Source organism: Meriones unguiculatus, chromosome 5 (assembly GCF_030254825.1).
Source record: "Meriones unguiculatus strain TT.TT164.6M chromosome 5, Bangor_MerUng_6.1, whole genome shotgun sequence".
In the NCBI taxonomy this organism is placed as follows: domain Eukaryota; kingdom Metazoa; phylum Chordata; class Mammalia; order Rodentia; family Muridae; genus Meriones; species Meriones unguiculatus.
In genome coordinates this window covers 84,753,947-84,768,053 of record NC_083353.1, presented here as the reverse complement: position 1 = coordinate 84,768,053, position 14,107 = coordinate 84,753,947, and the positions used below count along the sequence as shown (strand labels likewise).

The 14,107-nt window shown below is 47.6% G+C and overlaps 1 protein-coding gene across 6 annotated transcripts in view; it reads left to right on the top strand.

Moving 5' to 3' along the window:
- Window positions 1–5,517: 5,517 nt before the first annotated feature.
- The window catches only part of Adamts9 (ADAM metallopeptidase with thrombospondin type 1 motif 9), a 178,326-nt gene continuing 169,736 nt past the window's right edge, over window positions 5,518–14,107 (top strand). For 4 of the 6 annotated variants that reach the window (XM_060383774.1, XM_060383778.1, XM_060383775.1 and 1 more), the window contains exons 1-3: window positions 5,518–6,033; window positions 6,622–7,013; window positions 11,711–11,873. In XM_060383774.1, the coding sequence (XP_060239757.1) occupies window positions 5,919–6,033; window positions 6,622–7,013; window positions 11,711–11,873 (670 nt within the window). In that variant the 5' untranslated portion in view covers window positions 5,518–5,918. The remainder of the gene's footprint in view (window positions 6,034–6,621; window positions 7,014–11,710; window positions 11,874–14,107) is intronic. The other 2 variants (XM_060383776.1, XM_060383773.1) reach the window with 1 other exon arrangement.

The following is a 14,107-nucleotide window of genomic DNA, read 5'->3' as shown; positions in this document are numbered from 1 at the left end:
CACACACACACACACACACACACACACACACACAAGCACAATTTACCAAAGGATGACGGGACTAACAGCAAGGATATGTAAGAGAAACATTGAGGTCAATGACGCATAAGTACACAGTTGGGAAAATGAAGAAGGCTCCTAAATTGAGTGGTCAGAGTTCAAGAGTTCAAGACCGGCCCCACCTAATAAAAAGGTGGGTTCTAGGGAAACTGTTGATTGGAAAGTGTAGACAGATTTGCCTTTTATGTCGTTTCATGCAAGAACAAGCACTTGCACCCCAACTGGGCCAGCAGAGGTTCCGGACTCGGCCATGCACATTCTGATTCAACTGTAAATGCACCAATACCCGTGAGCTTCCAGGAGGACATATTTCCAGTGATCGTCTCTGTCAAATATGCACGTATAGAAAATAGAAAACTCAGATTGGCACAGGTCATGCTGTCATCTAACCTAGCTTTAGCTGCCATGGCTTGCATCTAATCTAGAAGGCTAGCATTTCCAAATTCCATTTGCGAGCCAGCCCCGGGCCTGATGGTCTCATTCCACAAGACAGTAGAGGAAGCAGCAGAAGAACGTGAGAACTTGTGTGTAGAGTCTTGGAGGAAATCACTGTAGGACTCATATTAGGAAATACTTGACAGGAAGGGTCCTTCCTTAGAATGATAAGGAAGCAGGGAGCACCTGGTGATAAAGCAGGCTAAAGGTGGAACCTGTGTTACAGAGCGGATGAGTGTCTGAAGGGCTGCCTTACAATCCAGGTGAAGGACTTTGGGGGTAGTCTCAATAGCAGCTTTTCAAAACTTTAAATTCAGCACTAGAAGGAAACACAATGTTCTTCCGTGTCATGTTCATCAGGGAAGATGTAAAGGCTGAAAGACCATGAGTAATCAGACAAAGATCTGTCTGCCACTAGGCTGCACTAAATCATGAAAGTTGCAGACTTGGGAGATGAACCCAGCTCAGTGCACACACCTACTCTGTAGTCTTTAGTAGAGGGACACTCAGCAGTGCACTGCCCTTTGCTGTGCGATTCTCTTTGTACGTAAGATGAGGATTATAAAAACTCAGTAGTCAAGTTGCTCTAAGGACCAAGTAAGTAGCACAAAGGAAGTACTCGGGTCTTAGCAACATAGCGGTGCCCACCTATAGATCCCAGAACTCGGGAGGCGGAGTCAACTTCAACTTCCAGGGGAGCCTGGTCTCCATAGTGAGTTCCAGGTTATGCAGAATCTAATGTTGTTATTGTTAATGACCCAAGAAGAGACAAGATATGTTCTTAGCATGACAATTTGCTTGAGGTCAGTAGCTGTAACACTAAGAGAATACACACATGTCAATTACCCACATGGCACGGTTGGTGTAGTTTCTTTCCAGTTCCATCCTGAGAGTAAATGATCTCCAGGGATAGAGAGATGGCTCACTGCTTGAGGGCACCAGCTGCTCTTGCCGAGGACCCAGGTTCCATTCTTAGCCCCCACGGGCCATTCACAAACCTCTGTAACTCTAGTCCTAGGGATCTGATGCCTTCTTCCAGACTACACAGGTATTGCACATAGTTGATATATATATATATATATATATATATACACATATACACACATACACACAAACACATATACACAGGCTGAACATATATACACATAGAAATAAAAAGGGGGGATTTTTTTTTGTTAAAGAAGCTCTCTTCTAGCAGGTGATGCATGAGACTGCAGTGCTCAGACACACACTTTCTCCTTGGGAACCCCACTCGCCAGAATCTAGTGCTCAGGGTTTAGCTCTCACATCAGCTGCTGCTGGCCCTCCAAGAGACAAGTCTTTCTGGCTCCTAGTTGTTTTGTATATTTGGGGTGTGGACACTCTGTTTCATGAGATCTTTGCCTCCTCTCTCTTCCCTGTTCTTTTATTGGTATTTGTCAGCAAATAGAATGATTTTGGGTACGATCTCTTTTATTTCCATCTTCCAGGCTATCCTCTGCTGGCATCACTTTTTTTTTTTTTTTTTGCTGGCCCAAATTTCATGCAAAATTGACCACCAAAGGTCTCCACTTTAACCTACAGTAACATTTGATTCCAGTAAGAACCCAGAGAGGGAAAACTGGCTGAAATTATCTCTCTAGTAACTCAAAATGACTTCAGAAAGCACTTAATCTTTCAGAGAACACTTCTGTGTGCATGGGACATGGGGGCTGTTTAAAAATCTACATTTCTCTCTCAGATTTGGGTAATTTTAATACCACTTTGTATAATCAACTGTCAGCACCACCCAAGGTGTTCATAGGCACATCGAAGGTGAAGGGTTGTATTCAATTATCCATTTATTCAGGTTTTTTGGTTTTTGTTTTTTTTTGTTTTTTGTTTTTTGTTTTTTTTTTTTTTTTTGAGCACACTGTAGGACTGTACTAAAGTCTATGGAAAAACTGTGAAAATCTGAGACAGTTATTGTTACTCAGTATTAGCAAAAAATTAGAGCCAAATGTGGTAGCTCATGCCTCTAACTCCAGCTACTCTTGAAGATGATGTAAGATGATGGCAAGTTCAAAACCTGAGACCTTCCTAGGATACAGTGGGAGTTCAAGTGGAGCCAGAACAACGCAGCTGAGTCACTGCTTCGATTTCTTTTCTAGGACTAGAGATATAAGTCAGTTGTACAGTGCTAACACAGACTATGTTAGGCCTGAGTTTAATGGTTTAATCCCCAGCACTAGAGAGGGGAAAGAAGAGGAGGAAGGAAGGGGAGAAGAGGGAGGAATAGGATATTGAACAACAATTTTCTGGACTATATTAGTCACCCTCTCCAAACCTAGCTACCTTTCTGAGTAATCGTCTATTTGTTTTATAATATTTATGGGTTTATTGGGTTTATTTTATTTTTGTTGTTTTTTTTTTTTTTTGAGATAAGAGTATCACTGTACAGATAGCCTTGACTAGCCTGGAACTCAATGTATAGACCAAGCTGCTCTCAAATTCACAGAGACCTGCCTGCTTCTGCCTCCCTAGTGCTAGATAGGATTTATCTAGCACATATGCCACCACATCAGCTTATATACAATTACGAAGTTAGACTAAACTTCAAAATAATTTGAATCATATCACATACTAGTCAGGATTTTTTTTTTTTTTGTCAAAGTACTTCATGTTTTTTTTAAGCCTGCAAAGTAGTTACCTGCTTGTAGGGCTGTTATAAAAAGTATTAATAGGTGCTTTGGTACATGAAACATTTTCAATGAGAAGATTAACACCTGAATTAATAAGCTCACTTATCTTCTTGTAACTTGTTTCTCTGTTATGCTTTAAGATTTCTTTATCGATGTACCTTCTAAGGTTGGCTAATACATCAACACCCAGAGGAGCACTTCCAGGAAGATGAGACATTCATAAGCCTATGGTTCCCCAAACCTCAGGAGACCTTCTCTTGCCATCAGCTCACAAGAAAAGACTGTTGTTTCAGAAGCAGTTTTTAAGCTTCAAGGGGAATCCATTCTTAACGTTTTAGAAGGAAAGCAAGAGTGGAGCTACACGTGAGAAAAATGTGACCCTTCATGTGGTAATTTTTAAGCCTTTCTAGTTTTAATTACATGTATGTGTATATGTGTGCACAGGCATTGGGGTGGCCAGAAGAGGGGGTGGGATCCCCTGAAAAGAGTTAAGGTTGTAAACATCCAGACAGGGGTGGTAGGAGCCAAACTCAGGACCTCTGGAAGAGCAGCAAGCGCTTACCAAGAAGCCATCTCTCCAGACTGTCATGTGGTAACATCTGTGCTGTTAACATCTCTTGACCAGGGGGTGTGTGGATTGAAACTGAGGAATTGCCTGGTGGAACATACTTTCAAACATGCTAGGCTTGTGAGTAACTATGGCGGAAGTGCTGTGAGTTCTCTACTGGAGTCGGTTCCTGTAGACTGATTTCATGGTGCTCCCAGCAACTCCCAGGCAGGATGGTTAAGAGGGATCTTTAGCACAGAGTGAAAAGGAAGCTGGCATACCGGGGAAGAAATTCTCTTTTGTTTGTTATTTTATTTTATATTGCAACAGGGTGGTCTGCAAACCTCCTGCCTCAGCCTCCCAAGCAGTGAGATATCATGAGCACACCGGCACAGGAATGTGCCTGGCCCTTTTGCAGTGGCCCTGGTGCCTAACTGATAGGATTAGTAACATCTTGAGGAAATGGCCGCCTTGTCAAGTCATTTTCCCGCTATCATCAGAACTGTATACATCATTGTTTCCAGGATGGGTGGCACTCCTGGGCACACTGCCTTCTGGTTTCTATTGGCTCTTTGATACTCTCAGTTCTGAGTGGCAGGCCAAGCAGCAATGAACTCTAGTTCTAGGAAACTTGGGCGATTATAAATTTGTTAGTCATATCGGTTACTGAAAATGCCATTTCCCTTCCTCTGGAATTAGCACATTCTCGCTTCCTGAGAGCCAAAGGGAAAAGGTGCTTTTGAGCGATCCGCGATTTAACGACTCTCCCTCTTTACTTCCTTCCTCCTCTGCCCCTCTTCCTTTCTCCTTTTCTAGAGTTCTGACTTTCAAATGTGCATCCTCAACAGGAGGGAGGGGACAACTTGAAGGGTCTGCTTGGAGCCGCTTCCCTGCTCCTATCCTCTCTACCACTAAAAGCAAGCGGAAGTGATTGAGAAATCCCTAGAGGCCCTTGTGCCTTCCCTGGGACCTACAGGGTCTCACTTCTTCCCTCCTCCCTTCCCATCAAATCTCGGGCAGAGTCGGGGGGCTCCCAAGTCCCCGACTCCTGTAAGTTGCACAATAAGCTTCTTAGCCTAGTTGGGACGGCGCGCGGGGGGGGGGGGGGACAGAAACTTGTAGACCCTCTGGCAGGGAAGATCCGGGTTTCAAACTGTTAGGAGACTGAGGAAACTGCGGATCTGAGACAAAGCTGGAGCCACAGGACCGAGAGGGATCCCTGCCTTTACGCTCTTGACTTGGGACAATGAAATGGAAAGTGGAGTTCAGGTGAAAAATCCGGTTCCTAGTGATCAAGCGTAGGATCGGGACTCGCGCGCCGGGCTGCTTTCTCTGATAGCGAATGCCAAGCGGGGTGGTGGGAGGAGACGGGCGCAGAATGAAGGGGATAGATGGAAACCGGGAAACGAAGAAGGCACAGCAGAAAGCACAGGAGGACGAGACCATCGGAGAAGAGGGACAGGGGCCCGGAGATATCCTCCTCAAGACCTGGCGAGGGAGAGATTCCAAACGGGAAAGCGAGGTAGGGAAGTAGGAGAGTCGGGGTGGGTGGCAGCGCGCCAGAAAAAAAGAGAGAACTTTCTCTGCTTTCCCTCCCTAGCAGGGAGTCTCTGAAAACCCCACCTCGGGGAGGTGGCGCGGAAGGCCACCGATGGCTCCGGCCCTGCCGGCGGCTCTAGCAGGGCCTAAAGCGGCGAGTCCTGGCACTGGCGGCCGAGGAGCGGAGAGGATTTGCAAGGAGGCGGGCCGCCTGCTTGGTTTTCTCCTCCCCTCTCCTCCTCCTGGAGGCGTGCACCTAGGGTATTTGAGCGCCCGCGGGGGCCCCCGCCCCCCGGCCCCCCATTCAAGAAGCGGCTCGGCTAACTCGGCCAGCACAGGGCGCCCGGCGCGCCTCGGAGCGCACGTTCCGCGCCTTCTCCCGTCCGCAGTCTGGACATTATGCGGCCGAGCAGCCGAGCCCCAGTCCTCCGCCTCCTTCTCCTCCTCCTGCGGCCCGAGCGGCTCAGCTCACGGCAGGCGGCAGCGTTGCTCAGTCAAGCGCAGACGGGACCCTCTCTGCAGGAACTCAGCGACTCCTAAAAGTCAAAAAGTTGGCGGCAGGGCGCCGGGGTTCCGCGCGCTCTCTACTGCCGCTGCCTCGCGCAGCTACCAGCCACTACTAAAGCCGGCAGGAGGGAGGGGGGGTGGGAGAAGCGGGGGGAGGGGTGAGGAGCACCATGCAGTTAGTATCCTGGGCCACACTGCTAATGCTCCTGGTGTCCGACCTGGCTGAGATGAGGAGCCCTGACGCCGCGGCGGCCGTGCGCAAGGACAGGCTGCACCCGAGGCAAGGTAACGTGGCTCCGGACCCTCAAGGTCCCCCCGACCCCCGACACACACACACTCTATCGCCACCTCCTCGAACACGCTCTGGGGCGGGCACCCCACAGCAGAGGCCTCTCTCCTTTTCCTAGAAAGAATCAACCTCCCATTTTGGAGCCTCTCCCTTCTCTGGGTCATCCCTAGCCAACTATTAGGGAGGAAGGCACTGCAAAAATTTTAGGGCCACCCCCAGATCCTTTTACCTGCCTTTTTTTTTCCCCACCCTTCTTATCCCCTGTCCCAAATCAATGCTACTTAATAGCTGGGATGACCAGAGAGCGCACATTTCATTTTCCTCAGAATATTTCTCAGAATCCGTAATTATTTTATGCTGTAAGTGTGTTCATTGTTTGTTCTAATGCTGTATTCTCGGCCCCTCACACCGTCCTCAGCTGTCACTATTACGGTAGGAGCCCAAACAAATATTTATCCACTGATGGAAGGTGAAAGAAATGACTCGAGGGGGGGAGGGCTGCAAAGCCCCCCCATCTTCTTTTTAAATTAAAACTTTCGGGGGAAATGAATGATTAGCTCATTTGCCTCTGCTTCTCCCCGCAGTGAAATTATTAGAGACTCTGAGCGAATATGAGATCGCGTCTCCCGTCCGAGTGAACACCCTCGGGGAACCCATTCCCACGAACGTGCACTTCAAAAGAAGGCGACGAAGCATTAACTCTGCCTCTGACCCCTGGCCTGCCTTCGCCTCCTCCTCTACCTCTTCCCAGGCGCATTACCGCCTCTCAGCCTTCGGCCTCGAGTTTCTATTTAATCTCACCGCTCACACCGGATTTATCGCCCCAACGTTCACTGTCACCCTCCTCGGAGAGCCAGGGGTGAACCAGACCAAGCTTTATTCCGAGGAGGAAATGGAACTTAGGCACTGTTTCTACAAAGGCCATGTCAACACCAAGTCCGAGCACACTGCGGTCATCAGCCTGTGCTCCGGCATGGTAAGCGGGCGCGTGCCCCTATTTCCACCCCCCACCCCCGCCTCCCGGGCTGCCTCTTTAAGACTTCATTGCACCCTAGTCTGAACCTAGGCTCTGGCGTTGAATATCAACACTGGTTTAGGTCTCGGAAATTGGGGGGCGGGGGGGGGACAGTCTATCGGCGGGTCGCGTGCACTCACACTCGGGGAGAGAGTGCTCACATCTGTCCCGAGAGTCACGGACCTCGTGGAGCTGTCTTAGGGACGGACTGGGTTTGCTGTGCGCAGCCCGGACTCCGCAGCGTAGCCTGCCCGTCGGTTTACAAACTCGGAGAAAGTTGCTGGGGTTGTGGTTTCTTGTAGCAAACTTGGCCGCCCGGGAGCGGAGCAGCTGAGCGCAGGGCGGACCCAGCTCCTCATTGGCGCGCCCCGAGTCGGGGATGTAAACTGACAATCCCTGGACACTCCTCCTGGAGTGCTGGGAGTAGCTCAGGTTGTGGACGCGGGTACGTAACCTAGTGTCCCCGCGTTCTTTCCTCTCGGAGCCTTTTATCACGTGCAGGGAATTCTGAAACTGAACCAGACTGACAGGGCAGCGGATCCTGTCCCGGGGAAGGAAGGGTGGGCCGAGTACTCTGAGAGCAGGGAGTAAGGGCGGAGCCTGTCTCTAGGGCGGTGTTTAGGGTCGGAAGGTGGGGGAAGGGGGGCTGTGCGCTACAGTCCGACTCTGCACCCTGCTGGCGTGGTGGCTGGAGGCGCTGGAGTTGTGGGAGAGGTATAGCCTGAAGGAGGGTCCTATTCTTCTGGAGCCTGCGGCTATTCCAAAGTGTAGGAATGGGACTGTGTAGCGCGCATGTTTTTTTTCTAGAATGGTTGGGTGCGACGGATACCACCCTGGGCTGCCAAGTGGGCACGTAGTGGGAGATCCAAATTGGTACTTCTGCCCCCTTCTTCCCGATCCCCTCATTTACCCTCTGTTGGGACAAACTAGGCACCCGTCCCCAATTCCTAAGACATTTGAGAGTCTCGTGCTATTCTGGACCCAATTAGGGTGGTCCTTCCCTTTCCCAAGCGACGTGCGTTTCTACCACGCGCGTATGACGCAGAAACTTTCCCGCGGCTGGCTCTCCTAGCGCTTCACACCGCGCATTACGCACAACTCAAAAGCCTTTGCCCCCGGTGCATTTACTCTTGGCACACAAACCCTCCTCCTCTTTCTAAGTAGGGTCGTGGGTACTCACTCGCGTGCTCAGCTGCCACATTCGCAGGCTGGTTCTTGCGTCTGAAATTCCGTGGCTGGAGGTTATATCCTTCTTCACCTACCAAGAGCAGGATCCCGGCGGGAGCACCACGCTCCTGAAGACTAGAGGAAAGGTCTAGCCTGCTGGGATGGAGGGAAGGGGATGAGCCCCTTTACCCACTAGCTAAGCGCTGGGAATCCTGGCGCCCAAAATGCTTCCTTGATGATTGGGGGGTAGGCGGAGACCGCAGTTTGTCAAGGGGAGGGGATGCTGCCTTGAGTCATCAGGGCCTCAAACCTGGGCCTGGGCACTAGGATTGGCTCTGGTCTTTCAGCCCGCCTAGGTGGGCTGAAAAATCTTGAGGCCGATCCCAGAGAATCAGCGCACCCCCGATTAAAAGCTAGGGAGCCCCAATTCCTGGGTCTTAGATAGGGCTGTCTGTGTACTTCCTTGGTAAACAGTCTTTACTCCTCCTCTTTCCCCGCCTACACACCGGTGGAATCTGAGTAGCCCCAGCAGTTGTATAAATATTTTTCTGCGTAGGTCCTTAATTTCCATTGGTGGTTTTACATGGTAACACGGTGCACGTGGTCCCCTTGAGAACTGAGAATCGGGGCTCCTGCAAAGACCCTCTGGACTATACTATCCTTATTTGCCTGTCGTGTAATTTGTAGCATCTCTTCTTTTTTTTTTTTTTTTTTTTTTTGGTGGTGGTGGTGGGGGAGGCTACATACATTTTAAAAACAAGCCACCTAGGTTTTTGTACCTTTGGCCACTAATCTAGCTCTGACCCTCCTGCTTTCTTTGTCTCCTGAATTTTTTATTTCCTCCCAAGGCTCTTTCATCATTCCTGTAGCAGTTCCTAGGTGATGATCTTCCTGGCTTTGCCTGGAGGGGGGGGGGGAGGCTTCCAGGAAATCTGCCCTCATTAAAGTGGTCCCACACTGTACACCCCGCCCTCAGACCCCCAAACCCCACCCCACCAGTTGGCAGTTTTTCTGAATCCCGTCTCATACCTTGCTCTCCTCTGCTGAGAGAACCTCTGTACCTCGGGTTTGTTTGTCCCCCCCGCCTCCTTTCATTAGGACAGCTCTCTGAGAAATACCTCCAACTACCTGCTTTTCTTCCAGCTTTTTTTTTTTTCACAATCCCTGCCACCCACCTGTAACAGTCTATGAGAGGGCCTCAAACTCTCATCCCTGCTCTTGTTCACATAGCCTACACATCTTCATGTTCTAGAAAAGAGTACCAAATCCCGCAGCCGATATTTAAGATCTTGGCAGTTCATCCTCTCACCCATTGCCTAGTCCAGTTTCATCTTAGTTGGGTTTTCTGAAATACCATATTTCAAGTAGTCTGCTTTATGTTTTCTCTGTATTCTCTCTTAATTTCCTGTATTTGCAGGTAAGAGCTCTACCACTGAGCTACATTAAAACTTTTTTTTTTCCCTTTTAAAGGGTTGTTTCATTTCTGGTTCCCCACAAGACACCATAGTCTTCCAAGTGGTATTACCCCTCCGCTCCAAAATCATAGTCACTGTGTCTTCAGATGCCCACTGTGTTCTCAGTGTGCGTGCTCTGCTCGTCTGTCCAGGCATTTGCATCAGTACCTACCCCCTCCTCTCCCGTACTATAGTGCAGATAGCACACAGCATGTATATGTACGTAATACATGTATTCAAAACAAATGGTCACCTCAGCTAGCACAAGACAGGTTGGGTTCCAGTGATTACCTCCGGGCCACCAACAAAATTAATTTTGACTTCATATTCTTAACCATTTATTGAGCTTTTGCTGCAACCTCTGTGATCCAATGGCCCAGTCCTCAAAGCTACCCATTTTACTGGTAAGACTGTCTGGGTCTTGTGAACGACCATCTTCCCCCAGGCCTCAGGATGATAGGTGACCAAGATGGAATTACGCTCCTCAAGAGAATGACTGGATTTGTTTTTGCGGACGCGGAAGTAGAATCAGAATTCTGGGTCCAAGATTTCTGACACTGACACCAACCTGCTCTGTGCCGCTGAAGGGCAACTTGGGACAAATCAATTCTTTTGTGGGCCTCCCAGGCCCCTTTCGCTGCCCCCTAAATGTTATAAGATCCCAGAGTTACATATTGTCTGCTGACAGAGGTGCTTCAGCGAGAAGGAGTGTTTGCTAACCTGCTGCTCCTCCAGTGGTCCGTCAGTTTGTCACAGACTATACTAAAACTGACTTCTGCCCGAGTCTATGTCCTTGAGTCATGAGGAGAGCTGCTTTAAAAGGTCAGATTGTAGGTATCACGCTTAGAAATTCTGAATCCGTAAATACAGCATGGCATCCCAAATCTCATAAGAAAAAAAAAAATCTCCCAGGTTGTTTTGATTCTGCTTGCTTTGGGAAGTCGGTGCCTTAGCTTGTCATTTTTGCATGCCTTTTCTTAGTGGAGACTCCTGGGCGTGCATTAAAATTCTGATTCTTGAGCTGACCTCAGAGATTTTGGGGGCGGTACAGCAGCTATGAGGTCAATGATTTAGCTCTCTCGTCAGATTTGGAGGATGCTGGTGCAGGCACCCACACCAGTATGCCCTGGCTATCTTTCCCCCTTGTATTCAGGAAATGAGAGGCAGTCATTTTCAGTGTGTGAAGAGAAGTTTTGTGTCTCCACTGACACTTGACCCACTGATCACTTTATCAAAAGTGATTCATATAACATTGGTTCAAGCTTGAGAAACTGTGAATCATTTGTGAACCTTGTAGGTATGTGAAGAGGAGAACAGGAAAAATGGCCTTTTGCAAGGTCTTCATACTGCTTGCTAAGAGCAAACTGGCCCAAGACCAGTGTGAGCTTCAACCAAAGGCACTGATGAGTTCAGAGCCTTAGACGTTGGCTAAAGCACATGGCTGGTATCACGGCATTTAATCGTCACAGCTGCCCTTTGGAGAAGGAACTTTATCTCCAACTGAGCAGTAAGGAAGCTCCTCAAGGAGAATAAGTGTGATCCCGGGAAAGCAAGTGGCTGAGTGTGACATCACTGCCTCTCAGGATATCACTCTGCCTTAGCAGATCAGACAGGAGGGGACCATGTGCCAGAGTTCCAGGTGGCACCACCTTGATGTACCTGGTGACTGCGTAGGAGAAGGTTTTGGCTTATGCCTCAGCTCTACACTGGTGTCCATGACTTTCTAGGCAGCCTGGGCATACTCTCTGCGCTGCTTGTAGGGCGAAGATCTTTGAAACATAAGTACCAAGGGAAAGCTAGCTATGGAAAGTAGGTGTTACAGAGTCAGGAATTAGCTCCCACCTTCGCGCAGAGTGAAGCTGAGCCTGGAGTGCTCCAGGCTGCAGTCAGCAGCGCGCTCAGTTTCAGCAGCCCTCTCAGAGAGTAGCCGAGCAAATGGCCCTGCTCCCACCTGGGGTCACCCCACTCTCTATGTTGTTTTTGACCCTCCTGTTGGCTGAGTTCTGTTAAATCAACTTCTCTCATCTCTCTTCGCAGATGGGCATGTTCCGGTCCCACGATGGAGATTATTTCATTGAACCATTGCTATCATTGGATGAGCAAGAGGATGAAGAGGAACAAAACAAACCCCACATTATTTATAGGCGCAGCACCCCTCAGAGGGAACCCTCAACAAGAAAACATGCCTGTGACACCTCAGGTATTTGCTTCATGACACAGATAGAGTGTTGACACGGGTTCGTTGCCACACTGCAAGAACACAGTGGCTTTTTTTTTGTTGTTGTTGTTTGTTTGTCTGTTTTGCTGTTTGCAGAACACTACAATGTACAATATGGTTTTTTCATTCCTCCAGTAAGGTAGGTATAGCCCCTTGTTTAGATGGAAATTACAGAGCGGTTCAGTGACTTATTCAAGGTTGCAAAGTTAGGAATTTAAAGCCAGGATTCGAACTCAGAAAGCAACAACTCCAATCCATTTGTGGGCAAAGCTGTGTATTCTGCTGAAGTTATTGATACTTAGAACAAAACTGTAACGTCAGTGAGCAATCATTTGTATTTTCTTCATGTCTTCTAGCCATTTGGTTTCACTTTTTTTTTCACATTCATGACATATGCCTGCTGCACAGGGTTTTTGTTTATTTGTTTTTTATGTCCTAATGGAACTTACAAAACCTGTTGTGTATTTATTGGTTTGACTGATGCACTGTGGTTTTAGGAAATCCGGCACTGGATCTGTGAGCTTCCTTCTAGGTTTCACTCCTATCCTTAGCAGAGTATCCCCATCTGGTTGTTTGTGAGTGTTAAGATGTTTGCCCCAGTGTTTTTAAAAGTTCACTGGCTTCTTGCTTGTGGAACCATTTCTTTCCTCCTTCATAAAAACTGCATCAAGAAAGTGAGTAGCTATTCCAAGCTTTCTACTATCTTCATACAAGACCAAGTCTAACTTGAAATTGCTTTAAATGCTCCCTCAAGGAGTTGTCAGCACTATTTTCTGTCTGTACCAGAATTACTCACAGTGATGGTGTATCATGTCCTCATTCCTGATGGAAGAATTATTTCTAAAGTGAATTCTAAAAGGTATTGATAGCTTTTGACAATCTGAAGGAAGTGAATTGCCAAAGTGTAGAATTATAGGTCATTAAGCTTATTGCATCCGTTTTTGTGTTCTCACCGTCAGAGCAAGATGGGCTATAACTGAAGTCCCTGCTACCTAGTTTCTCTAAGGACTGAAGAAGCTAAATGCGTGGTAGCCATACCTGGAGGATCATGAGTTGCAGGTTTGCCTAGGCTACTCTGTGACTTTCTGGGCAGCCTGGTCTATATATTGAGAATTTGCCTTAATTTTTTTTTTAAAAGCCAAAAAGTTGTCATCGGGTAGTTGTTCTGAGAAACCATTGTCTTAGGAGCTCAAGTCCTAGCAAGCATGGCAGCTGCCAACTAGTTTAATAGTTAATACATTTGTCTTATTTTTATTTTTTGAACTATAGTAAGTCAGGTTTGTTTTACTTTCTCAAATCTTATTAGCAACTATTTTAAACACATGTCTACATGGAATAGAAGGGAAATACATAATTCTTCTTCTATCTAATTGATAATTTTTTGTTGTTTTTGACTTTGTTTTGTTTTGTTTTTGTTTTTTGTTTTTTGTTTTGTTTTGTTTTGTCTTTTGAGACAGGCTTTCTCTGTGCATTCTTGGCTGTTCTGGACTTGCTGGCCAGCCCAGACTGGCCTCAAACTCACAGAGATCCACCTGCGTCTGTCTGTTTCCCTGAGTGCTGGGATTATAGGCGTGTGCCACCGCACCAGCTTAATTAATGTGTTAAAAAGACACAGACATTGTACTTGTGTTCAGTGCAATGAATATGTTATCCATGTTCTGATGTTCTTTACCCTGAAGTGGCTGTGGGATAGCTTTTTAAAACACAGCTAGGGACATCCTTGACTTTTTCTGCCTAGTCATTGTACAAAGAATGTGACCTACACTCTTTCCCTTCATCAATACTACAGCAATCAATCTGCTGAGCACTTCTTCACCCTATCTGATGAATCAGGAGCCTAGCAGTTTGGGGTGGTTTGTTTTAAGACAAGGGCATCTACATAACCTTGGCTGTCTAGGAACTCGCTTATGTAGACCAGGCTGGTATCAAACTCACAGAGAGCAAACCTACAGTCCACAGGCCATGTGAGCTGAAGGATACAGTGCCCAAAACAAAAAAAACTTACCTAGAACATTCTGAGATGTATGTGTCGATGGGGGGGGGAAGTGTTAAACGGCATGATTTTTTTAAGCATAAGCTTTGTATATGGCAGCATTCTATCAGTGTCAAAACACTGGACCCACCTGATTCTGATCCATTAGGACTAGGAATTGGCCAGCTACTTTTAATTGAATTTATCACAGTGAGACGGGGAAAAGCCCTACTTTGTATGTCTT